Source organism: Ictidomys tridecemlineatus, chromosome Y, assembly GCF_052094955.1.
Source record: "Ictidomys tridecemlineatus isolate mIctTri1 chromosome Y, mIctTri1.hap1, whole genome shotgun sequence".
Classification (NCBI taxonomy): domain Eukaryota; kingdom Metazoa; phylum Chordata; class Mammalia; order Rodentia; family Sciuridae; genus Ictidomys; species Ictidomys tridecemlineatus.
Genome location: NC_135494.1, coordinates 3077902 through 3105288, shown reverse-complemented (window position 1 = coordinate 3105288; position 27387 = coordinate 3077902). Strand labels below are relative to the sequence as shown.

At 51.8% G+C, this 27387-nt stretch overlaps 1 protein-coding gene across 1 annotated transcript in view; it reads right to left on the bottom strand.

Moving 5' to 3' along the window:
• Positions 1–7782: 7782 nt before the first annotated feature.
• The window catches only part of Prkx (protein kinase cAMP-dependent X-linked catalytic subunit), a 39121-nt gene continuing 19516 nt past the window's right edge, over positions 7783–27387 (bottom strand). Inside the window, exons 3-9 of the mRNA XM_078035371.1 lie at positions 23962–24225; positions 20251–20370; positions 15509–15604; positions 14687–14744; positions 13509–13586; positions 12807–12957; positions 7783–10250 (exon numbers count right to left, since the gene is read on the bottom strand). Coding sequence (XP_077891497.1) covers positions 12832–12957; positions 13509–13586; positions 14687–14744; positions 15509–15604; positions 20251–20370; positions 23962–24225 — 742 coding nt within the window. The 3' untranslated portion in view covers positions 7783–10250; positions 12807–12831. The remainder of the gene's footprint in view (positions 10251–12806; positions 12958–13508; positions 13587–14686; positions 14745–15508; positions 15605–20250; positions 20371–23961; positions 24226–27387) is intronic.

Below are 27387 nucleotides of genomic sequence, written 5' to 3'. Positions count from 1 at the left end.
CAGGCTCTGGCCACCCCAGGAGCTGGCCCCTCCCGGGGTCAGCCCTGGCTGCTCCTGGGAGGATCTTCTTGCCACCAGGACACCCACTCTGCGGTCCCCTGGGTCCCCTTCAACACAGGAAAGTGGGCCCAGGACACAGCAAGGTCCACCCGCAGGAGGACAGAGCTCAGGTGAGCCGTGGCGTGTCCAGAGGGGCACAGCGGGGACAGCAGGGTCCAGTTCTTCCTGGAAAGCAGGCGCTCAGTCCTCATCCGTGTGGACGCAGAGGGCTGCGGGTGCTCTGGGGTGGGCCGTGCTGTGCGCTGCAGGAGCTGGAGCAGCCTCTCTGGGCCCCAGACACCAGGAGCCAGGAGCAGCCCCACCCGGGGTGGGAGAGGCACCTGGACAGACAGGATGGGTAGATGACAGAGAGATAGATGGACAGGTTGGATAGATGATAAAAGATAGATAGATGACTGACAGGTAGATAGACAGAATGGGTAGATGGCAGAGAGATGGATAGACAAGATGGATAGATGATAGATGATCGATAGATAGACAGGATAGGTAGATGATAGACAGATAGACAGATGGAGACAGATAAGGCAGAATTGGTAGATAACAGAGAGATCGATAGATGATTGATAGATGGCTGCTGGATGCTCACTGGGTAGGTGGATCTAAAGAGATGATAGATGAATGAATAAGTCACAGGTAGGTGATGGACGGGTAGCAGGCGGAGGTGGGTGACAGATGGGTGGGTGACAGATGGGTGGACACACCATGGAGATACACAGAAAGGTAGATATCTAGGTATGACATGAATGACCATATAAATGGGTGACAGATGGAGAGGTGGCTGATATAGATGAATGATGGCGAATGGAGAGATCAGCTACCCCCTCCAGCCACACCCACCTGCCTGCAGTTAATCCACTCAAGTGGATTAATCCACCCAAGTGGATTAATCCACTTGCTTGGCCACACCCCTCGCCATCTCATGATTCCACCTCCGAACCCTCTCCCAGGGTCCCATGCACGAGCTTTGGGGGTCCCCTGCCTTAGGTTAGGCTGGGGACGGAGTGGTCGGCCGTGTGCTGAGAAGGAGTAGATGCTGCACGCGCACGCACATGCACATGCACATGCACACACGCACAGGCACACGCACGCACATGCCGTCATAAAACCAGTGTCATGTGAAGAATCGGGTCCAGATGATTACGCAATGCAAACAAGAGCTCAAGATGGGTAACAGCAGGAGACTAAAAACGGATGGGCCTCCACTCTTGGCTCACAAAAGGCTGAATGGTTATTTTTTTTTTTTCCCCTGTGGTTTCGTGATGTCTTTCCTTAAATAGCGCCCGGCAGATGCGAGGTCTGTTTATCATTTCACCGAGGATCCGGGGCATCCTTTCACAATCCATTTCAGGTCCTGCGGAGGTGTTTCTGACCTGCCCGAAGCGGGAGGGCTTACGTGCTCTCGGCTGGGCACTGTGGTGCGCACCTGACATCCCAGCCACTCCGGGGAGGCTGAGGCAGGAGGATCGGGAGATGGAGGCCAACCTGGGCAACTTGGGAAGACCCTGCCTTCAAATAAAAATAAAATAGTCTGGGGATGTAGCTCAGGGGTGGAGGGCTGGCCAGGCATGCAGGGGTCGGTCCCCAGCCCTGGAGAAAGAAGAAAGAAGAAATTGTTGCAGGAAAACACAGAAAATCCCTCATTAGACATAATGTCTGACTTCCAAAATTGTCCTGTGGAGGCCGATGGTTATTTTCCAGGGCTGTGCGAGCGCAGCACACTATTGTGCTTTCCAGGAAGTGAAACGACCGTAGTTTGAGCTCGTAAAGACAGGGTCCATGGATGAAACGCAGGGAGCCCAGCTGGACCCGAGCTGGGGCTAAATAATAATTTTTTTTAAGTGTTAAGTGTCCCAGGCGGCCTTCGGGTTATCCCTAAATGCCTCACAGCCTGTGTTTGTACCTGTCCAACCGACCCCCATCTACACAGGGCTCTGCTGTCCCTTGTTTGTGGCCGGAGAATAATGTCCTCCTTGTCCTGGGAATGAAAGAGAGGCTGAGGCTGGGCGCGGTGGCCCTCAGCGGCCATTGCAGCCACTCGGGAGGCTAAGGCAGGAGGATGGCAAGGTCAAGGCCAGCCTCAGCCACTGAGTGAGGTCCTGTCTCAGAATGAAAAATGAAATAGAAATGAGTGCAGATGGGGCTCAGGTAAAGTGCCCCTGGGTTCAATCCCTGGTACCAAGAACTGAGTAAGTCAATAAATAAGAATCCTAAATAATGACAGAGGACAGACAGACCTGAGGGGTGGGACACGAGGTCCAGGGGACAGTTCTATCAACAGCCCCCGGTGCTGACCCCACAGCTTCCTTCCCCGAAGCCCTGGACCTGCAGCCCTGCCTGGCCTCCGGGCACAGCCTCCGCCACCGTCCTCACACACCACCTGTGACCTGCAGGGGACATGCAGGCGGGATACCATGTCCCTGAGAGGAGCCAGGGGACCCTGAAGGGGGGACTTGTGGGACCCTGACGCAGACCAGGTCCCGGGACCCAGGGGGTCGAGGCTCCTTCCTCCAACCCTAAAATCTGCAAGAACAGGTTCCACCGAGCACCAGGCAGCAGGGGCCAGGGGGACCCAGAGTGGCCATGGCCGTGGGGACTGGAGGGTCGGAGGTCACCCTGCTGTCGGTCAAAGTCGGGAGGGGACCTGGGCGGGGCTCTCTGGGGACTTCCCTGGGACCCCCATAAAACTGGAGGCCAGGAGGGGCACGCTGTCCCTGTCCTCTCTGAGAGGACCCCTCTGTCCCTCTCCACCCCTTCCATACGCTCCTGCCTGTCACTGTGATTGACAGGTGTGACATTTTTCTGCAGTGACTGCAAATGGCGAGGCTCAGGGTTTGCAGAGGGGCCTTGAAGGGGGGGGGAGTTGGGGGGCAGGGGGTGTTGAGGGGCAGGGCTGTGCTGTGTCGGGAGGCCGCGGAGTTAAGAAGGTAAATCTTGAAAGTTGGAAAACAAAGGTCTCATTCATCGCCGGCAGGAGGCTGCTGTACCGTGACAATGGCTGCTTTGTCCACCTGCCTGGGGGCCTGGGGGTGCTCTGCTCACAAAGGAATATTCTTCTCTGAACGCAGTTTGAGCCTGGAGTTGGGAAACTGCCTCACGTTGGAGAGAGAGAGAGAGAGAGAGAGAGAGAGAGAGAGAGAGAGAGAGAGAGAGAGAGAGAGAGAGAGAGAAAACACACATTAAACTTGTATTTTTCCAGACGTTCTCTGAGCTCATCCTTTGCAGGTTAACAATGCACCACACACACACACCACGGATTAAAAACCGGTGGTGTTTTCCCCCAATGCTGGAGGCCTTGAACACACTGGGAAAGTTCTACCTCTGAGCTACACCGCAGCCCTAAGCCTTACCCTAGTTGTGTTCATTGGGATTCTTACATCCTGAAGTTTCAGAGAAGTGAACTACTGTTTGTTTGTTTGGGGAAACACACACTCGCGCACACACACACACACACACACACACACACACACACACACAAAGCTTCCCCTAATTCTTCACCTTAAGGTCGTATCATAAGAGGTCAGCCACTCGGGACGGCAGATGGAGGATTTGTCCAGGTGGAGCTCACTTCTGTGAGGGAAGGGGAGGCGTCTGAATGAATACGCTCAGTGGTTTTGCGATTTTCTGGGACATTTCCTTTCATTCAACAGTGGCCTCGAGGTCCAGTGTGGCTTGAGTGTGCATCTGGCCAATGGGAGAAAGGCAAATCCACTTTCAATAAAATATCCCTCCCCTGATATGGGCTCGGGAATGGCCAACGGGAGGTACGTGCTGTGACAGAGAGAATGTGGGCGATTCTTGCTTTAGAGACGTCCTGGTTGCAGCAAAAAAAAAAAAAAAAAAAAAGAAAAGAAAAAAAAATGTGTGAATTTACAAGAATTTGGAAAACTCAGTTTTTATTGAGATCTGTTTAAAAAAAAAAAGGAAAGAAAGAGATGGTATGTCTGTGTTGATTGGCATGTGTCTGTCGCTATGATTTTGATCTCAAAAATCCCCCCCGCAGGGCTCGTGTTGAAGGCTTGGTCCCCAAGTTGGAAGGTGGTGGAGCCTTTAAGAGGTGGAGCCTAGTGGGAGTAAGTTAGGTCATTGGGGGCGTGGCCTGCAAGGGGCTATTGGAGACGTGGTGGTGGAAGGTGGTGGAGCCTTTAAGAGGTGGAGCCTGGTGGGAGTAAGTTAGGTCATTGGGGGCGTGGCCTGCAAGGGGCTATTGGAGACGTGGTGGTGGAAGGTGGTGGAGCCTTTAAGAGGTGGAGCCTGGTGGGAGTAAGTTAGGTCCTTGGGGGCGTGGCCTGGAAGGGGCTATGGGGGCGTGGCCTGGAAGGGGCTCCTGGGACCTCTGTCTCTTCTTCTTTCTATCTTTCCATTCCTAGACATTACTTGGACAGGTTTGCTTGAGCACATGTTGTCACCATGATGTGACCCCAAGGTATCGTCTCCATGAAAATGGAACAAAGCCACAGCTAATTCCTGTTCTGATGCTGGTCACAAATGCCCCCTGAATCACCAAACACCAGATTCTGTTGAAGTAGAGAGAAAAGAGAGAGAGAGAGAGAGAGAGAGAGAGAGAGAGAGAGAGAGAGAGAGAGAAACCACAGGCGTCCCTAGCGACCGACACATGTTCCACAGATGTCCCTGGGGATGTGACAACGGCAGGGTGCCAGGAGTGGGGATCCGGGTGCAGGGGGAGAAATAAGTTCATGAGGGGCGAGGCACCCTGTCCAAGCACAGGACTGGGAAGTTACACCCCATGGATGTGGGACATGTCCAAAGGCACTCGACTGTCACGCACAACCGAAGAGAAGAAATTAACAGACTAGAATGGACCAGGTCATTCTATGACAGGGGTGGAGAACACAGGAGGCAGAGACTGGAGTTTAATGTCCTTGAGGTTTCGTCCACCTGCATCGTCCTCTTTGGGGCCAGCGGATTGGCCTGGAGGACCATTTTGGTGGCCCCCCCATCAGGAGGGACCCCACTGCGACACCCGCTCTCTGCTGGGGAGGCTGAGGGAGGAGGTTCAGCCTCAGCAACGTGCTGAGCAACTCAGGGAGACCCTGTCTCTGAATAAAATCCAAAATAGGGCTGGGGATGGGGGGGGGGGGGTCAGTGGCCCTGAGTTCAATCCCTGGTACCAAAAAAGGAAAAAAAAAATTAAAAAAAAGAAAGAAATCATGATTTCTGGTTGTGTTGGGAATGGCTCCACACAGAATGAATAATAAGCAAAAACAAAGCAAAACAAGACTTCTAAAACACGTGTTCGTATTTCCACAAGATTTAAGTCGCTGAAGGTCACTTTCCCAGTAAGAACGCCACACGTGTCTTGATCCATGATGGTGCGGACATTCACCCTGCAATATGGTTACCCCGGCACCGATGAGCTGGGCACGGTGGTGCACCCCAAGAATCCCAGCCACCTGGGAGGCTGAGGTAGGAGGATCGGGAGATCGAGGCCAACCTGGGCAACTTGGGAAGAGCCTGCCTTGAAATAATAAATAGTCTGGGGATGTAGCTCAGGGGTGCAGGGCTGGCCTGGCATCAGGGGTCGATCCCCCAGCCCTGGAGAAAGAATTAAAAAAGAAATCATTGCAGAAGGGGTCACCATGGGTGTGACTCAGGTGGGGGCGTGGCCACAGTGGGGCGTGGCTAAGGCGGGGGTGTGGTTACAGTGGGCATGATTACGATGGGCTGGTTATAAACAAGGCGTGGCCTCTAGGGGTGTGGCCATGGTGGGGGCGTGGGTATGGTTAAGGCGTAGTTACAGTGAGACCTGATTAGGATGGGGCTGTTTATAGCAGGGCGTGGCCATGGTGGGTGTGGCCATGGTGGGGGCGTGGCCTCATTGGGGCGTGGTTATGGTTAAGGTATGGTTACAGTGAGACATGATTAGGATGGGGCTGTTTATAGGAGGGCGTGGCCACTGTGGGGGCGTGGTTTATAGTTAAGGCGTGGTTACAGTGAGACATGATTAGGATGGGGCTGTTTATAGCAGGGCGTGGCCATGGTGGGTGTGGCCATGGTGGGGGCGTGGCCTCATTGGGGGCGTGATTATAGTTAAGGCATGGATACAGTGAGACCTGATTAGGATGGGGCTGTTTATAGCAGGGCGTGGCCATGGTGGGTGTGGCCATGGTGGGGCGTGGCCTCATTGGGGCGTGGTTATGGTTAAGGCATGGTTACAGTGAGACTTGATTAGGACGGGGCTGTTTATAGGAGGGCGTGGCCACTGTGGGGGCGTGGCCTCATTGGGGGCGTGGTTACAGTGAGACATGATTAGGATGGGGCTGTTTATAGCAGGGCGTGGCCATGGTGGGGGCGTGGCTTAATTGGGGCGTGGTTATAGTTAAGGCATGGATACAGTGAGACCTGATTAGGATGGGGCTGTTTATAGCAGGGCGTGGCCATGGTGGGTGTGGCCATGGTGGGGGCGTGGCCTCGTTGGGGCGTGGTTATGGTTAAGGCATGGTTACAGTGAGACATGATTAGGATGGGGCTGTTTATAGGAGGGCGTGGCCACTGTGGGGGCGTGGTTACAGTGAGACATGATTAGGATGGGGCTGTTTATAGGAAGGCGTGGCCACTGTGGGTGTGGCCGTGGTGGGGCGTGGCCTCAGTGGACGTGGTTATGGTTAAGGCGTGGTTACAGTGGAATATGATTAAGATGTGTCTAATTATGCTGGGGCGTGGCCACAGTGGGCGTGGTTACGGGACTGATCACAAAGGTCTCAGTTAAGGGGCGTGGTTATGGGGTCCCTGCTGAGACTGGGGACTTCCCATGTGTCCCCACGATTTGGTTCACGTTGACTTTTTCTGTTGCCTGACTGTTTAAAAAGACTTGGTCATAGAGATAAAGGTGAAGATGGGCACATTCTTTAAATTACAAAGTTTCATTGTCATCAAGAATAGCATCTTTAAACATTTTTCCTGTTCTTTTTTATTTCTCTATTTTTTGAGGGGGTGGGGGGTGGTTGGACCCAGGGGTGCTTAACCACTGAGCCCCATCCCCAGCCCTTTTCATTTTTGAGACAGGGTCTCACCAACTTGCTTAGGGCCTCGCTAAGTTGCTGAGGCTGGCCTCCAACTTGTCATCCTCCTGCCTCAGCCTCCTGAGCCGCTGGGATTATAGTGGTGCACCACTGTTCCCACCCATCTTCATCACTTTTAAGTGCTTAGGCCACTGTGCTTAAGAATATTGTTAACTGTCGTGGGACCGTCCCTACCAGAGATTTATAACTTGTAAAACTGGAACTCCTAATTCTGTATTTTCCCTCTGCCAGCCCCTGTAACTACCCAATTCTAGTTTCTGTGTCTGAGCTGGATGACTCTGCAGACCCCCTATGAGTGGACTCACGCAGGGCTTGTCCTTTTGTGTGAGGCTGGTTTCACTGATCATGAGGTCCTTGGGCTTACCCATCCTGAACCCAGTTTCCAAATTATCTTCCTTTTGAAGGCTGCATAATATTCCATTGCATGGATACACCGCCCTGTATTTATCTGTTCAGTCAGACACAAATGGGTTGCTGTGTCCTTTGGGCTTTTTTTGAACTGCAGCTGTCAATAAAACTTAGCTGGGACCATCCTTTACAAACCACCTACGGTTCCTTTGTGCATCCTACGCAAAAGAGCCACTGTGTCTTGCCAAGATGAAAACAGTTACCAGCTTCTGACCCCTCATTCGACCCCAGCACCGACAGAACATGGTTTCTCAGACAGAAGCAGAGGAGCCGATTCAGATTTCTTAAAAGATACAAAGTTTTTTTATTATTATTATCAAACAAAACCTGGAATCCATAGTATTATTCCATAAATTAGCGGTAAAATTTTCCTAGGGCCTATATATATATATATATATTTACACACACACAAATCACAGTGATTTCCTTTGTGCAATGCATCGGTGGGATGAGAAACAGGCTTTTGGAATTCCTCAGGAGGATCTGGGATCCAGCGCCCTGCAGGGTGCACGCGCCAGATCTGCAAAGGGTGCACCGAGGACCTACGCGGTGGGCACAGGACACAGCGCACACACTCACACACACACACAAAAAAAGACTCAAGCTGTAAGTCGTGCAGGATTGCAAAAAAAAAATAAAATAAAATTAATATCCAATGACAAGATCGGCCTGCGGAAGGGCTTCCCATCCCACCCGTTTAAATGCACGTTGTAGAGTGATTTTTTTTTTTTTAACTTAAATAACAGACCCCTCCACAAAAGGATCGAACTGCACGGTGAACAGAGTTTACAACATGAAAACTTATTAAAAAAAAAAAAAACACCACACACACAGGGCGTCCTCCTGTTCTCAGGAAGGAGGATCCCGGGGGGACACGAGACTCAGTGGTTTTTGCAAAAGCAAATTCGACAGGAAAAAAAAAATGTGGACATGCTCAGAAAAGCACTTTGTCGACCCAGTGACTTTGACAGACGTGGGCTGTGGGGAGGGGGCCCATCTGCAAGTCCTGGGTGTGGTGCCCCCCCCCCCCCCCCCGCCTGGGCCGTGAAGGCTTGGGGTCCACTCTGAACAGTCCTGAGCCGGTTTCACAGTTGAAATGGTCCCAAAGGTTGCAGGCAACGTGGGTGACGCCGGGGGCGTTTTGAAACAGTGAGTTGGGATCACCTGATCCTGCCAGTTCATAAATCACAAAAGAAAAATAAATAAATAAAAAGCAACATCTCCCCTGGGCCTTCTGCAGACACAAAGTTGCACGGGTTTCATTTTGACTCTCGGCACCCGGATGAGGTCGGATGCCCATGGGGAAATTTTGCAAAGAGAAATCCCCCACCGAGTCAGCTCTTTGGGGATGAGATGAAGCAGGGGTTCCGTGCGCGTCACTGGGGTCAACGACATGGGTCTCTACCCCGGTCCTTAGACAAGGCACGTGCCCCTCGGGCTTCTGTCAACGTTGGCGGTAACAGCGTCCCCTGCTGCTGGATTTCCTCTTAGTGTCTAACTTGCTCTGCATCGTTGGGGGCGCTGACTGCAATCTCATGGATCCTGCACATTGGATTTTTTTTTTTTCCCAGTATTAAATGAGTGGATAAAAAAATAAATAAAATAAAAACCTAGACAGGTGCGGAAGCACCCACCTGTCGTCCCAGAGGCTCGGGAGGCTGAGGCAGGAGGATCGTGAGTTCAAAGGCAGCCTCAGCCAAAGGGAGGCCGTAAGCCACTCAGGGAGACCCTGTCTCTAAATAAAATGCAAACTAGGGCTGGGGACGGGGCTCTGTGGTTTAGCACCCCTGAGTTGAATCCCTGGCACAAAAAATGAGGGAGTCCCCAGGACTCATGTGACCAGGTGCCATTTGTTACCGGGTTCACAGGGGACACTCCAGGTACACAGGCAGCTCTGGCTGATTTATTTCTAACAGATTAATTATTAAATGAATCAATAGATTGAGTCTGGGAGGCAAAGGCCAGGGAGGAGACATTATCTTCTAAGTCCGGAACCTTCTCTGATGAACCGTTCAGAGATGGGGGCCGAGCGTGGAGCTCAGGCACAGCGGGTTCAATCCCCCAAAGGCATTTAAAAAAAAAAAAAAAAAAAGGAAAATCGAGATTGCATTCCAAAACTTTAACATATCTCCGGCTGCTCCAATCCGCACCCTCTCCGTTTTGCATTTCCAAAGTCTAAAGCATCCAGAGAGAAAGTCCCATTCGATTTGGAAGAAAAAACTCCATAAATATCTATAAAATGCATAGACGGAATTAAGGGGATTTTTTTTTTTTTTTAAAATGCATCCGTCATAGACTTGAGCTTTGTCTCCGAGGCGACCCATTTGTTTTTCAAAGGATTTTTAAAAGCTGAAAAGAATAGGCTTGGCCAAGGAGAAGCCCTTACACGCGGGCACACACGCACGCACACACGCACGCACACACTCAGGCACGCACAACCTGTGGTTACGAGCCTGCGGGTCTGGTTGCAAGTTCTCGAGTCCAAGAAAACCACCCAACTGCACAGTAGAAGCACAGCTGCTAACAGGTTACGATTAAAAACCCCCACAACCCGTTTCCTGCGGCGCAGGAGAAGGTTCCAGTCGCTTCCATAATTGCCCCGTCCGTGAAATCTCAACTGCCCCCCGACCTCTGTATACAGTTGGGCGTCCATAAGTGCACAAAGTCCTCCTCGCACCAAGAGAGCATTTCTTCGGGGCTGACGGAGGTGCAGTTCTTGGTCCTGGGCAGGCTGACGTGTTCCTGGCAGCAGAGGGACAAGGGATTGAGTTAGGGTTTGAGCACAGCTGGACACGACTCCTAGTTATCGCCTTGAGAATCATAGAAACGTCTCCGTTTCATAGGTAACAAGGCAGGGCCCCCAAGTCCTCTGTCCGGTTTCAGTTACTGTGGTGCAAAGGTAGTAGTGGAAAATTCCACAGAAAAAACGTTCAAATCATCATGTGCCAATCTGGGCAGCGCCCTCTGGTGTTCCACCTTGGAATAGCAACTCCGCCCAGTGTTTCCACGCTGTATGTGCTACCCTCCCTTTAGTTACCTCGTAACTTTCCTGATGACCAGACTGGACGTCACGGTGGTACGACAGTGCAAGTGACCCTCGTTTTAGTTAATAGGGGTCCCAAATTTGATGGTGACACAGGCCATATTACTACAGTATCATGCTGTAACTGATCTGCCTTACTTAGGGTTCGGCACTTTCTGAAGTTGAGCACCAAACGCCAGTCACGGAACATAATCCCGTATGTATGAGCAATGATTGATATTTAAAAAGAAAAAGGAAAAAACAATGACCTTTAGAAGCTCAATGAAATAGATTAGAGATCATTTGGGGGCCATCTCAGAAAAACCTCAAGAATTCCATATGGGGTAGTCGTACTTTAACACACGCACACACACAGAGGAAAGGGACTCAAAGGAGCTGTTATGGTTTGAATACAGGGTGTCCCCCAACAGCTCCTCTGGGAGACAGTATTCATAGGTGAAATGATTGGGTTATGAGAGTTAAAACCTAATCAGTGGATTAATCCACTTGGATGGGCTCACTGGGTGTAGACTAATAAGTGGATTAATCCACTTGGATGAACTCACTGGGTGGAGACTGCAGCAGATGGGGTGTGGCTGGAAGAGGGGGTCCCAGGGCTATGTCTTTGGGGTGTCTGTCCTGTCCCTGGTGAGCAGAGCTCTCTCTGCTCCATGGTGTAGACTAATAGTGGATTAATCCACTTGGATGGACTCACTGGGTGGTGGCTGCAGCAGGTGGGGTGTGGCTGGAGGAGGGGGTCCCTGGGCTGTGTCTTTGGGGTGTCTGTCCTGTCCCTGGTGAGCAGAGCTCTCTCTGCTCCCTGGTGTAGACTAATAGTGGATTAATCCACTTGGATGGACTCACTGGGTGTAACCTAATAGTGGATTAATCCACTTGGATGGACTCACTGGGTGGTGACTGCAGCAGGTGGGGTGTGGCTGGAGGAGGGGATCCCTGGGCTGTGCCTTGGGGGTCTCTGTCCTGTCCCTGGTGGACAGAGCTCTCTCTACTTCCTAGTGTAACCTAATAGTGGATTAATCCACTTGGATGGACTCACTGGGTGCTGGCTGCAGCAGGTGGGGTGTGGCTGGAGGAGGGGGTCCCAGGGCTATGTCTTTGGGGTGTATGTCATGTCCCTGGTGAGCAGAGCTCTCTCTGCTCCATGGTGTAACCTAATAGTGGATTAATCCACTTGGATGGACTCACTGGGTGGTGATTACAGGCAGGATGGGTGTGGCTGGAGGACAATGAGGTCCCTGGACTGTGCCTTGGGGATCTCTGTCCTGTCCCTGGTGAGCAGAGCTCTCTCTGCTCCCTGGTGCCCTGTCCTGAGCTGCTCTCCTCCTCCAGGCCCTGCCGCCATCTTGTTCTGCTCCCCTTGGGCCAGAGCCATGGAGTCGGCCACCAGGGACTGGACCTCGGACACCATGAGCCCCAGAGAGACTCTTCTTCCTTTAATTGTTCTTTTCAAGGGTTTTTGGTCACAGCAGCAAAAAATCCTGACTGAATCCTGTGATCCTGGGGGTCACACAGTCCTGAGCCAAACGCTCTGCCTCAGTCATCATTCTGATGATCCCCAATTAGCCAGCGGAGACACCCATTCCCTAAACCCACAGAGTGAGGGCCAAACCCTGGGTGCACTACGTTTTTCCCCATATACACGTACCTATGAGAAAGTTTGATTTATAAATCAGGCACAGTAAGAGACTGACCATGACTAATAAAATACACCGTCAAACGAACATATTCCAAATAGAACATTCACGATAATGCACCCCAATGCAAGTTTTATTCCTGTCGTCCATTTTTTTCCTAAAATACCCTACTGGACGGTGCTGTCCCGACTTCTTGGGCTGATAAGATGCCTACCCTGTAAGAAAAAGTCGGGGAATGATGCAAATGTTCATTTCTGTCCATCTGAAAACCAATATGGCTGCTAAGTGACTAACGGGCAGGTAGCATATACAGGGTGGATACACGGGACAAAGAGATTTTTCACATTCCAGGAAGTCGGTCCTGAGATTTTTGTCACATGAGCCAAACAGGGTGCAATTTAAAAAAAAAAAAAAAAAAAAAGTGATAATTTATAAATTGTCATTTTCTAGAATTTTCCTTTTTACCTTTTCAGACGGGTGGTCCCCGAAATCTCAGAGGGTGATGTGTCACATGAGGGAGACCCGGTCTGGCTTGGCTTCTTTGCTTGAGCCCCGGCGGATGACGGAGGTAAGCCCCCCCATTGGATAAAGGCTGATTTACCCACAAAAATAAAGACCCACCTTCCGGAAGTGTGCGTTCCTATCCTCAGAAATTCTTGAAGATTTCCAAGTCTTTTTCCGACACCGGCGAAGTCGTCTCACAGTCGTTCTCAGAGTACGTCTCAAAGTTGGAGGTGTCGCCATCGCTGCCTAACTTGGGCACGATGGGGGGCTGCGGGAGGTCAGCCACAGTTAGGTACGGGGACACGGGGACACTGTGCATATCATTTCTCTTTTCCCTTTCTGCTATTTTACATAGAAGTGGGAATGGACGTGAATAAGATGGACAGGTTTCCAATGTTCATGGACAGCAGAGTCGGGTTTCCAATGTTCATGGACACGGACGGCTGGGAAGTAAAGCGAGGCCCTAAGCTGCTCAGGGAGACTCTGTCTCTAAATAAAATACAAAATAGGGCTGGGATGGGGCTCAGGGGTTAAGCACCCCTGGATTCCAGCCAGGGATGAATGCATAAAGAAAATGCGGTACATATGCACAATGGAATATTATGCAGCCAGAAAGAAGAATGGAATGATGTCGCTTGCAGGAAAAAGCAAGGAACCGGAGGGCATTCTATTAAGGGACATGAGCCAGGTATGGAAAGACAAGTGCCCCGTGTTCTCTATCATATGAGGGATCTGGAATAGTCAACCAGAAACCAACAGAGTGGTTTTACAGAGGTTGGGATCACTGCGTTCTGTAAGGAATGTTCAGAAGAGAGTCACCTTCAGCTTCCTCTGGGGGACAGCGTCCCAGTCCACAGCGCGGAACCACCGGTGCTGCTTGACGTCATTGGCGCCATTCTGCAGGAGGAAGGGGCACCGTCAGTGTGTCAAGTGTGCAAACACACACACCTCATTATCCAGAGAGTAAAAGACACAGCGAGGCCCTGAGCCGCTCAGGGAGACCCTGTCTCTAAATAAAACCCTAAATAGGGCTGGGGACAGGGCTCAGGGGTCGGGTGACCCTGAGTTCAATCCTTGGTACCAAACAACAAAAAAAAATATGGAAGAATTGTTGGGGACCTCAAGGTGTAGTGAACAAAGGAGTCTCTTTCTCAAAAAAATTTAAAAAATTAAAAATAAAACCAGCATGTGAGTTTTAATGCAACGATTACTTCACACAAATATCCACATCTATCATGGCCCTGCTCATAGTCGCTAAGAGGTGGTCATGGCAGAAACATCCATGGACCAAAACACTGCTGTCCATCGAGACTGTGGAATAGTACTCAGCCATGAATAAGGAAGACATACTGGGATAAGTAAGGATGAGGCCGAATCCGGAGAACATTGCAATAAAATAGAATAAGACCCAAAAGGTGACGCTTTCTTTCTGCACGTCCACACATTCGAAGGGCCAGAACAGGGAGATGCTACCAACTAAAGTAAAAAAAAAAAAAAAAAAAAAAAAAATCAGGTGTGCAATTGCTTAATGCAAAGAATGATCAGAGATCATGCAGCAGGGTAATGCGGCGCCTCTGTTCAGATGTTCCTAATGATCTAAAGGGGATCTAAAGGCTGCTCCTAATTGGGAATAGTGGAGTCCAGGCACAATGGCGGACGCTTGTCATCCCAGCGACTCGGGAGGCTCAGGCAGGAGGAGCGTAAGTTAGAGGCCGGCCTCAGGAGCTTAGCAAGACCTTGTCAATCTCAAAATTTTTAAAAAGTAATAAATAAATAATAATCAATGAATTAAATGGCTGAGGTTGGGGTCAGTGGTTCCCCTGATTCTAGGGGGGAAAAATGGGCACACGGAACTGGATCAATGGGTACGTTCAATGGGTTTTGGATTCTCTTCCCATCAACTGGACCAGGAAGTCAAAAAGATGAATAATGACAGGAAAGTCGCGATGGCGTGTCCTGGGCCTTGGTGGGTGCCCATTCGTGAGGGAGGTACGGACCTTCATGTTGCCCAGGCGCTTGGTCCTGTCCACCACCAGCAATTTCTTAATGAGGTCTCTGTTTGGGGAACAGAAAACAGAATCAGTCAACACGCACCATCTTAGGGTCACAGAGAGAGCAGCTACCTCAAGCACATGATCATGGGGACCCCATTCTCTGGCAAAATTTGTCACCATTGTCCATTCTTCATGTGCCTAATGATATCCATGTATTTCAGGTGTGACAGAAGTTCCCCCAGGACTGTTGCACACGGTGGAGACTGTGCAATCTTCTAACATTAGCTAGGACACTGGGACTAGGTCAGAAGAGAAATCTCTGCTCTCCAAAGCCCAGAAGGCTTCCGGGTCTAGGCTGCAAATCGCACCTGTCCCTACTGCTGGGAAATGTCAGTGGCAGAAGATCAGAGACACTGGGGGATGGTAATGCTGTGCACCCTCAGGAACCACGGGAGCCCTCTCTGGTTTCAGAACCTGAAACCACAGGCTGATCTCATAGAGCACTTGTGTGCTGTAGGTCTCAGATGCTCTCAAGACATGATTGACAACCTGGAGAAGTATTTAAAACCTTGAAAACTCTGCGTCCATTGGCCTCTAGGTCCTTATTTTTATTCTTCTCTTATTTTTTTAGTGCTGAGGTTTGGACCTAAGGCCCCTCAATCCCTGAGCCCCGTCCCCAGCCTTATTTTGCATTTTATTTAGAGACAGGGTCTCCCTGAGTTGCTTAGGACTTCCCCTGAGCTCAATCCCTGCCAGCAAAATTTTTAAAAAATAAATAAAAATAAGAAGAAACACCCTGTACCGAGTGGGGCGCTGGGTACTTACTTTGTGCTGAAATCCAAATACCTCGGGAAATCTATCCTCCCTGCGAGAATTTTCTGATAGATGCCAAAGGGGTTGTCATCAAAAAACGGGGGGAACCTGTAGGAAAAAGAAGTGTCTAGTTATTTTATTTTATTTTACTTTTTGCACATGGAAATCATGGTGTGTGAAGAGACGATGCAGTCCAGGTGGCTTTTCTCGGACAGAATGCGGGGTGCCCATCTGTCTGGGAAGGTCCCCGGCAGAGGACACCGCCTCCCAGGGAAGGTCCTGTGAACCAACAGCACTTTCTAGATGGCGCTTGCAGGTAGCAGAGATCTGGTTTGCAAGGTGACATGTCCTGGCCCCCAAATCTGGTTTTGCTAATAAAGTTTTATTGGTACCGATATATGCACATTCAGTTAGATAGAGTCTGTGGCCAGGCCCCTTCATGGGTGGGATCCTCTGAATCCATGAGCCAAAAAAAAAAAAAAAAGAAAAAAAAAAAAGAAACCTTTTTTCTTTATAATCATTGTAGGTATTTGTTATAGTAACGGAAAGCTGACAAACACACCAAACAAAGTTGGCTGTTGTGCAGGAAAGCGGCAAGATGCAAATATAAACATGTAAATGTGCTTAATAAGGAATGTACGGCTAGATCTCGGTCATCAGAGGCTCCAGAAGCACAGATTCAGCAACTCTGCACAGAGAAACTGCATCGGGACACCACTGTAAGAGGCAGGTCCTGTGCACATCTTGACCCCAGAACCTGTGAGTGGGACCTGGTGTGGGAACAGGGTCTCTGCAGAGGTCATTAGTGCAGAGTCCTGAGATGGGCTCCTCCTGGGTCAGGGGGCCCTCAGGCCATGGCCGTGTCCTCCCAAGAGACAGAGGAGGGGACACAGACCCAGAGGAGGAGCCCCGTGGAGACGGAGGCAGAGACTGCAGTGAGGGGCCACCCGCCCAGGGCCACCTGGAGCCCAGGAGCTGAAGAGGCAGGAGGAGCCTCCCTGGAGGCTGTGGAGGGAGCTCAGCTGGGGACCCGGGTCCAGCCTCCACCTTGGAGGGTGAGGAGGATCCATTTCTCTTGCTCCTGGGACCCTCGGCTGAGCCAACCTGTTACAGCAGCTGCACAGACTGATACCCACACTGCACCTGCTCAAATCCATTACAGAGAAATGAAATAACAGGGGCTCGGTGCTAAGGAGCCCCTCGGTTCCATCCCTAGTACCACAGTTTAAAACAAAAAAGTCCGTCCTCATGTGGGTGGGTGGTCCCCCAAACAGAAACAGGACTCAGGACCTGGGGACCCCAGTGGGTTGAAAACCCTGGGGGCTGGAGCCTCTCAGGCCACACGGGCCTCAGTGCATTGGTCAGGAGGGACAGTGGGCTGCGGATCTGGGGGAGCTGACCCTCGGGCAGCAGGGAGTCCTGAGTTGTGCTGGGCGGGGACGGCTTGGGCTGGGGTCACTCAGGAAGTCGGAGGAGAGGGCTGGGGAGGACTCAGGGGACCAGAATGATGGCGGGCAGGTAGGTAGGTGACAGATACGCAGGTCACTGATGATGGGCAACCTGTGTGACAGCTGGAGACACCCAGGGGAAAGAGAGATGATGGGGGTGAGAGAGAGACACAGACGTGCAGAGAGGGGACAGGCAGGTGATGACGGTGACAGACAGCAGAGGAGCCACAGGGAGACACACACGGAGGGGAACCTGGGCACAGATTATGTCACTTTCATTCCACGTGATCATGATGTAGACACAGAGACAGAAAGCAGATGACAGTACAGATGGACAGGAGTTGGGCACGGACAGAGTCAGGTGCAGAGATGTGCAGTGGGAGGAGGGGCCCTGCACATGATTGACAGGTGGTGGGTGGGTGGATGGATGGATGGATGGGTGGGTGGGTGGGTGGATGGGTGGACGGATGGACAGATGGTGGATGGATGGATGGGTGGATGGATGGGTGGATGGGTGGATGGATGGATGGATGGGTGGATGGATGGGTGGATGGATGGGTGGATGGGTGGGTGGATGGATGGATGGATGGGTGGATGGGTGGATGGATGGATGGATGGGTGGATGGATGGGTGGATGGATGGATGGGTGGATGGATGGGTGGATGGGTGGGTGGATGGATGGATGGGTGGATGGATGGATGGGTGGATGGATGGGTGGATGGGTGGGTGGATGGATGGATGGATGGGTGGATGGATGGGTGGATGGATGGATGGGTGGATGGATGGGTGGATGGGTGGATGGATGGGTGGATGGATGGGTGGATGGGTGGGTGGGTGGGTGGATGGATGGATGGATGGGTGGATGGGTGGATGGATGGATGGATGGGTGGATGGATGGGTGGATGGATGGATGGGTGGATGGATGGGTGGATGGGTGGGTGGATGGATGGATGGGTGGATGGATGGATGGGTGGATGGATGGGTGGATGGGTGGGTGGATGGATGGATGGATGGGTGGATGGATGGGTGGATGGGTGGATGGGTGGATGGGTGGATGGATGGATGGATGGGTGGATGGATGGATGGGTGGATGGATGGGTGGATGGGTGGGTGGATGGGTGGATGGATGGATGGATGGGTGGGTGAATGGGTGGACGGGTGGACGGATGGACGGATGGATGGATGGATGGGTGGATGGAAGGACAGGTGGATGGGTGGATGGATGGATGGATGGGTGGATGGATGGATGGGTGGGTGGATGGGTGGATGGATGGATGGGTGGATGGTGGATGGGTGGGTGGATGGATGGATGGGTGGGTGGGTGGATGGATGGGTGGATGGGTGGGTGGATGGAAGGACAGGTGGATGGGTGGATGGATGGATGGATGGGTGGATGGGTGGATGGATGGATGGGTGGATGGGTGGGTGGATGGGTGGATGGATGGTGGATGGATGGGTGGATGGGTGGGTGGATGGGTGGGTGGATGGGTGGATGGATGGGTGGATGGATGGTGGATGGGTGGGTGGATGGGTGGGTGGATGGGTGGATGGATGGATGGGTGGATGGGTGGGTGGATGGGTGGATGGATGGATGGATGGGTGGATGGATGGGTGGATGGATGGATGGGTGGATGGATGGGTGGATGGGTGGATGGATGGGTGGATGGGTGGATGGATGGGTGGATGGATGGATGGATGGGTGGGTGAATGGGTGGACGGGTGGACGGATGGACGGATGGATGGATGGATGGGTGGATGGAAGGACAGGTGGATGGGTGGATGGATGGATGGATGGGTGGATGGATGGATGGGTGGGTGGATGGGTGGATGGATGGATGGGTGGATGGTGGATGGGTGGGTGGATGGATGGATGGGTGGGTGGGTGGATGGATGGGTGGATGGGTGGGTGGATGGAAGGACAGGTGGATGGGTGGATGGATGGATGGATGGGTGGATGGGTGGATGGATGGATGGGTGGATGGGTGGGTGGATGGGTGGATGGATGGTGGATGGATGGGTGGATGGGTGGGTGGATGGGTGGGTGGATGGGTGGATGGATGGGTGGATGGATGGTGGATGGGTGGGTGGATGGGTGGGTGGATGGGTGGATGGATGGATGGGTGGATGGGTGGGTGGATGGGTGGATGGATGGTGGATGGGTGGGTGGATGGATGGATGGGTGGGTGGGTGGATGGATGGGTGGATGGATGGGTGGATGCTGGATGGGTGGATGGATGGATGGATGGGTGGGTGGATGAGTGAGTGGGTTGGTGCATGGATGGGTGTGTGCGTGGGCAGTATGTCGCTGGGTAGATTGATTCATAGGTGGATGGACGGGTGTGTGTGGGTGGGTGGGTGGATGTGTGCGTGGGTAGATGGGTGAGTGGATGGTTGGATGGGTTGGTAGATCAGTGGATGGATATTGGATGGGTGGGTGGAAGGATTGGATGATGGATAGGTGGATTTTTGGTGGATGGGTGGGTGCATAGATAGTGGGTGGGTGGGCATGTGGATTCCTGGATTCGTGGTTGAGTGGGTCGATGGGTAAGTGGATAGTTGGATGAGGAGGCAGATGGATGGACAGATGGTGGCTGAAAGGTAGGAGAGTGGACGGACAGTGGGTGACAGGTTGATAGATGATTGACCGGTGACAGGCACCTTCTCCAGGTCGACACCTCAGGTCTCATGTCCTCTCTGTCCTCCCTGCACATTTGCTCCCTAAGTTTTATGCCCTGTTCTTGGGGGGGGGGGGGGAGACTCCTGCTGGTTGGCCTGATCCCGAGGCCCCTCTGGGCTGCGAGGGGTGAAGTTTCCCTGCAGACAGCAGCCAAAGGCACCTGGGCCCCTGACCCCTGTCAGCTTCCAGGGGTAGCCAGGTCCCCAAAGGGAACCAGAGAGATGTGAGAGGGTCTAGCTGTTGCTCCCCTGGTCACCGACCTCGGGAGGCAGCATGGCCAGCTGCTTCCTGCAGGATGCTGGCCACCTTTGGTGGCCGTAGCTGTGTGTGACATGTAGGCTGCTCGGTTCTGCATGTTCATTGTAGGTCAGCCTCGGGCCCCAGGTGGACTCCGTAGTTAAGAAAGCGCTTGTTTCTCAGGACGTCTCCAGGGTGGACGGTCCCCTGTTCACGGGTTTGCCTTTCCCGCCCCCGTGCAGCAGCCTGTCCGTCGTCATAGCACGCATGCATTTTCGAGTTTGGGGACAGCAACGTCCCCTGGACAGATAGACAGCAATGTCTCTTGGACAGATGGACAGTGGGAGGTGCTACGGTGTAATCCGCACTGTCTGCGAGGGGGGCCCACTCACCCTGCCACCATTTCGAAGATGAGGATGCCCAGCGCCCACCAGTCCACGGCCCGCCCGTGGCCTTTGCTCTGGATGACTTCAGGGGCGAGGTATTCGGGGGTCCCGCAGAGGGTCCACGTCCTGGGAAGGCAACAGAGAGGAGCACGGGGAGGTCAGCAGCTGCAGGGACACAGGGCATCCCAATGTCCCCACCCAGCTCCTCACGTATCTGCAAAAGGCGAGAAACCAAGGCTCCGGAGGCTGAGGCAGGAGGATGGCCAGTTGGAGGCCAGCCTCAGCAACTTAGGGAGGCCCTAAGCAACTCGGGGAGACCCTGGGTTCAATCCTTGGGACCAGGGAAAAAAAAAAAAAAAAAAGAAGAAAAGAAAAAAAATATTAGCTTAGCTTCTAGCGCCACCCAGTGGACAAGTGGCGAAAGAGGGGATTGGATTTTTTATCATCCACATGAAGTTCCAGGACTTGGCGTGGCCTTAGGATGCAGGGAGGTCACTCTGCCTGGTTTGCTATTTTTTTTTCCTTTTGTTATGTTTTGTTTTTAATCATCAACGCGTTTGCTGCTGCCCAGACCGTCGCCTTTCTTGCAAGGAAGCTTGATCTTCTGAGCATCTTCCCAGATTCCCAGAGAGTTGGGAATCTGCAGATTTTAGTTAAACACCGAAGCTCTCGTAGAGCATGGAGAGGGCAGATCGGGAGGCTGAGGCAGGAGGATGGCAAGTTGGAGGCCAGCCTCAGCAACTCAAGTGAGGTCCTAAGCAACGGATGAGGCCCTGTCTCTAAATAAAAAAAAAATAAATAAAATAAAATAAAAAGAGCTGGGGATGTGGCTCAGTGCTAAAGCGGGTCTGGTCCAATGCCCAACACCAGATAAATAAATGGTAAAGGGACCATAATATTCGTTTTTTATAATATTCATTTTTAAAATGCAAAATCAAAACCTCAGTGACCTTCAAAAAAATAAGCTTCCGTGGATATTATGACGGATGAACGGGGTAGCCACAGGATCTGTGCAACGGACAGAAAAATGAACACAGGGAGCACTTTCTTTCTGGGTCCCTTTCCATCAGACTTTTAAGGAAAACAACTTTAAGAAAAGAAAAGGGGCGTGGCCCACGGGAGGAGGCCTCGGAACCCGGATATTCATTCAAGGACCTGGGTCTCCACATATACCGCGGGCCGCCAGCAGAGGGCAGCACGAACCCTACAAATTTTTTGGAGGAAAAAAAGTGACCTAATTATTAATTATTCTGGGCAAAAGGAGGGTCATCGTCTCCTTCAATTTGATTTAAAATGAACTTGAAAAACCAACACTTGGGACAGTTACCGAAAAACTTTCAAAAGTCTTTCACAGCAGCTTGGACCGATGAGTCTGGTCTCTCAAGGTTAAACTACAGGAAGACATTTTTTTTTTTCTTTCTTTCTTTTGGGTACCAGGGATTGAACTCAGGGTCACTCGACCCCTGAGCCCCGTCCCCAGCCCTATTTTGCATTTTGTTTAGAGACAGGGTCTCCCTGAGTTGCTTAGGGCCTCCCTTTGGCTGAGGCTGGCTTTGAACTCACGATCCTCCTGCCTCAGCCTCCCCAGCTGCTGGGATGACAGGCGTGGGCCACAGAAGAGGCCACCGTCCAGGACACAGCAGTGCTAGACAGACACACAGATGCGAGGCCGTGTGAGCTCGTCACTGTGTGGGTGCCTACACCTGTTTACACATTGTGCATACGCTGTGAATGTCACCTACGTTCGTCAATGTGTTCAATGGGTTATGAGATATCAGTGGATGACATTGACAGAACTAATACCAATATATTCAACTATGTCCTATGCACATGTGTGTATGTACACACACACACACGTATGCACATTAGAACCACATAATACATGTGTATTAAAATGCCAATGTATTAATTGGCAACATTAATACTAATATATTGATTTATATTATATATGCATGTATATGTACACACATGTACAAATATTAAAACGACATGTATGTGTATTACAATGCTAATGCATTACATCCACATGATTAATACCAATATAATTATAACTTATGTTCATCAACACATGTATGTGCATATATATTACCATGACATACATACACCTGGGTATATGCAATGTGTGATATGGATATAATCTATACATATATGTATATATGCAAATATATGCATGTAGGAGTGTGTGCATACATTAATACAATATGATATATTCACATGCATGTGAATATGAATTAAATATGAATCATTAAATATGTATTAAATACATATCATGAAGTATGTATTACCTTACACCATTATATAATATAAATGCATCATGGATATATTATAGACATAATTAATGCTAATATATTAATATAATGAAATATATATCTACACATGTATATATATGCACATGAATCTATGCATATGTATTAATGGTCTGTGTTTAGATGTGAGTACATTAATATGATACTATATGTATACATGCCCATAAATGCATATTAACATAATATAGTATATAATACATGTATATATGTATATGGTTACGTATGTTCATGAGTAAATATATATGCATACAGAGCACTTTAAGTCTATATCAATTAGGGTTTTTCAGACAGGATTATAAGTGTCCTGGTTTTGCTTCTCTGGTGAACACTAGCATCATATTTGGTACAATATAATACACAATGGGAAAGGTACAATATTTGTTACTGTACTAAGTATTTACATATATAACAAATATTGTACACCGTGTATAATTCTATGTATTTATATCAGTAAGTACTTGGTATATTGTTATATCGTGTTAATATACAATAGATTGACACGATCAGTCCCGTGTGCTAACATAAGCACGTTCACACATGTGCACATGGATGTGCACATATTGACACATGCTGCGTGCATACGTGTGCACAAGAGGACTTTACGGATCAGGGTTTTCCACAGAGGACCCGCCTCTCCTCCTCCTTCCCCTTCTCTGGAGAACACTCACGTCTCCTGTAACCTCGTGCGTAATGGAAAACGTGGGATTCAAAGTGCAATACCAGCCGGGTGCGGTGGCACACGCCTGTCATCCCAGCAGCTCAGGAGGCTGAGGCAGGAGGATCGCGAGTTCAAAGCCAGCCTCAGCCAAAGCGAGGCCCTGAGCAGCTCAGGGAGACCTTGTCTCTAAATAAAATGCAAAATTGGGCTGGGGACGGGGCTCACGGATCGAGGGTCCCTGAGTTCCATCCCTGGTAGAAAATTTAAAATTGCAATTGGATCCGTAACGTCGTGTGCAACCTGGAACGCGGCCCTCTTACCCTGAGCCTTGTGCATCCATGACATGGAAACGCAGCGGGGACGCACGTACGTGTGAGGGACACGCACATGGCAAAGGCCCGTCCAATGGAAACGCAGCGCAGACCCAGCGATAGGAGGGTGAAGGACGCGAGCGCAGGGCGCAGCAGCTTTGGAGCGGGATCTGCACTGTGCTCCCAGCAGGGGCTGTGCATGCGCCTCGGGCACCTTGGACAGTCTCGGGTCAGCACGGCAGGGCCACGCAGGGGTCTCTTCCAGGGTGGACACGAAGGAGCATGACCTGTCCAGGGACCAGCGCGGACCACAGGAAGCCCCAGCTGTGCCCCTGGACCCCCGGCTTCGCACGGGACAGTGGACGCTCTGCGCTTTGGCGGCACCTCGGTGCCTGGCCTCGCCACGCTGCAGGCGCACGCGCGCCCCCGGGGGTTCTCTTACCTGTCCACCAGCTTCTTGGCGAACCCGAAGTCCGTGAGCTTGATGTGGCCGTCCCGATCCAAGAGTATGTTCTCGGGCTTCAGGTCCCTGTAGACGATGTCCCTGCAGTGCAGGTAGTCGATGGCGCACACGATCTCCGTGGCGTAGAAGAGGCCCGTGCTGCACGGGAAGCGGCCGCGGTTGCGCAGGTAGCTGAAGAGCTCGCCGCCCGGCACGTACTCCATCAGCATGTAGAGGAAGCGATCGTCGTGGCTCGTCCAGAACCTGCGGGGACCAGGGAAGGGCGACGCTGGAGCACGGGTGACGTTCCACACTGAGATACGCGCGTCAGGTGGCTGTGGCTCCGGGGGGGATGCGCACGGCCTCGCTCAGCTGCTGAGGCTGGCTTTGAACTCGCGATCCTCCTGCCTCAGCCTCCAGAGCCACGGAGACGACAGGCGTGCGCCAGGCGCCCGGAGGTGGGTGTCAAGATGCACAGGGACTAAAAGGTGCTCGGGGTATGGAGGCGCCACGATGCTTAGGGTGCAGAGGGACGGGTGTGTGCATGGGGCGTGCACACCTGTTAGCAGGTGCAGGTAGAGGCCATGCGGCTATCTTGGGGACGAGGACGTGTCAGGACGCACAGACAGACGGATGCTCAGTGTGCGCACATGCTTAGGACGTATTCAGTGAGATGTCCCAGGACGGGGACACGCAGATGTGAAGAGGGACCCACACACAGGTTTATGGCCTTGGTGAGGACCCGAAAGGAGACACCCGGAGCTCCACGGTGGAACCCAGCTTAGCAGGAGCCACGACGGGAGATCCATCCGCGACACCAAAAGAATAAAAGAAAAATGTGCGTCCAGTTAGGAGCCGGTGATGCATACATGTTCAGATCTCGCTGCACCCAGAGGTTCGAGAGGTGCATACAGACGGGTGTCAGCACATGCGCACAGAGACGGAAATTTGGAGAAATGCATAGGATGTATTTAGAATATGCTCAAGAAACACGCACAGAGACACAGACAACCAGGTGTGCTGTGTTCTCCCTAAGATCAGGCTTGGTTCCTGGTGGGGTGCTGGGCAGGGACCGTGTACTCAAGGGGGGGGGGGTGGCTACTGAAGGTCCCTGGCTCCCTGTCTTGCCATGAAGTCCCATCATGTCCCACATACTCCCAACCATGAGGCCAAGTGCCAGGTTCCAGTGCAGCCCAGGAGGCCACTGTATCTGGCTTTTCCAACGTCTAGACCTAGGAGCTTTAAAAAAAAAAAAAAAAAGACCTTTTTTATATATATACATTATCAACCCTCAGGTTTTTTGTTATAGCAATGAAAAACTGACCAACAGGCATAGAAAGTCATTCGTTAGAAGATTACTGAGAACCCATTAACTGCTTCTCAAAATCCCTGCCTCACAATACGACCCCGTTGGTACAAGCAACTTAGTAACAGTTCGCCAGCTGGATGGTTGGGTGACAGGATCGACACACAGGTCTCACTGTCCTGGTGTGGGAGGAGGGCGAAGACCACCTTCTGTCAAGAAGCCAGGGAATCACTTAGGTCCCTTTCCAAATTCTGCTGCTGCCGCCCTGACCTCAGGACCTTGGGACGTGCCTGTGTGTGGAGACAGGTCTTGGCAGAGGGGATGGAGGTGCAGTGAGGTCCCCAGGATGCCCTGTCCAGCAGGACTAGGGTCCTTGTAGAGGAGGAGATGGGGACACAGACGCACACAGAGGGACGGCCCCAGGAGGACACAGGGAGAAGACAGTGTCAGGAAGCCCAGGGGAGACGGTTAGGAGGAGCCAGCCCTGCCCACACCTGGACCTCGGGCTTCCGTCCTCCAGGACTAGGGAGATAGATCTTTGTGGCTGCAACCACCCAGGAGGGGGAAGGAAAAAAGCAATACTTCATTATCAACTGGTGGGTATTTCAAATGCAAGGGGCAGCTGCCCAGCTGATCAGCAGCAATGCACATCACCTCGTTCCAAGGACACCTGATTTGGAGCCCGAGGGGCAAAGCAAGTTGGGGACCAGGCACAAGACGGAGGAGGGCTACTTGGATGCACACGGACACCTGTCCATTGACTTGAGCCCCAGTGACCTGGAACCGCAGCTCAGCAGACAGCAGGCAGCAGGGTGGGGCCCATCAGCCGAGCAGGTCACTCCCATTAGCTGAGGGCTGCGTCCCTTGGGGACCATCCAAGTGCCAGGGCGGACGAGAGCGGCTTCTGCAAAGTGCATTGCGCGTTTAATGCTTCCTGACCCCCCCACCCCGCCCCGGGGTCCCTTGGGCACGTCTGTCGATAACTCACGAAGTGCATTGTCCCACCCGCACGGAAGCGCCTGGCAGGTATACAGTAGGAGCCAATCCTGTGCGCACCCATGGGCGCTGCAGCTGTGCAGGAATCAGACTCGCCATAAGATGTGTCCCCTCGCGACGGAGCATGTTCAGTCCGAGTCTCCGAAACCCCAAAGGCTATGGGGTCTCCAAAGTCCCCGCAGGACCACGGGGAGCCCGCAGCGTGAGACTCTGCTCCGCGCAGCTGAGCCCGGCTCAGAACCATGACTCGAGGCTGACGCATCCTCCGCGACCTCTGTGCAACACACAGGGACTCTGTGGGTCGACTCGGGTCTCGTCCCCAAGGGGTCCAGGGATCCGTGGGGAGATTCAGAAACGAGAACGATGTGCGATCCTGAAACATGTGGCACCCAGTAGGACAGGTGGGATGAAGCCCAGAGAGATCAGGGTCAAAGGAGGCTGGAAACGGAGGCCCCCATCAAAGGCTGGGCTCCGCGGGCAGAGAGGGTGTGTTCTGAGCTCTGTGTGTGTGTGGTCAGCTGATGGTGCCCTTGGGATGGACAGGGCAGGGCCGGCAACCAGAGGAGAAGTCAACGGAAAGTAATTAAAAATGGCGGCCACATGGGACCCGAGAGATGGGAAGGGCCATTTATAAAATGGGGAAGTTGAAAGAAGGAACAGATGGGGGGTGAGGGCAGGGCAGGGAGGAAGTTCCAAGGTCGCATCTGTGCAGGAAATGACCCTGGGGGGTATCTGAGCTGATTGGCGGGCAGCAGACTGGACGCGCAGGATGGCCAAACTGTGTTCGCAGTGTGGTGTCCTAACACCAAGACCACGTGTGTGTGTATATGTGTGTGTGTGTGTGCGGATTTTTAAGCTCAGAGAAAAGTGTGCAAAGATCCATTCCAACCCATGTCAAATGGTTATCTGGCATTTGGAGACGGCAAGAAAAAAGACAATCCCATGTGGCACCATTTAAAATAAACAGCAAAACGCATATGCCTTCTCTAAGTGGGGGGAAATTTTATACACACCATTAAAAGCAGACAATTGAACACTACGACCAGGTCCATAGCCAAAAAAGCCCAAAGGAGACAGCAACCCATTTGTCTCTATATGGATGAGCAGATAAACACGGGGGTATC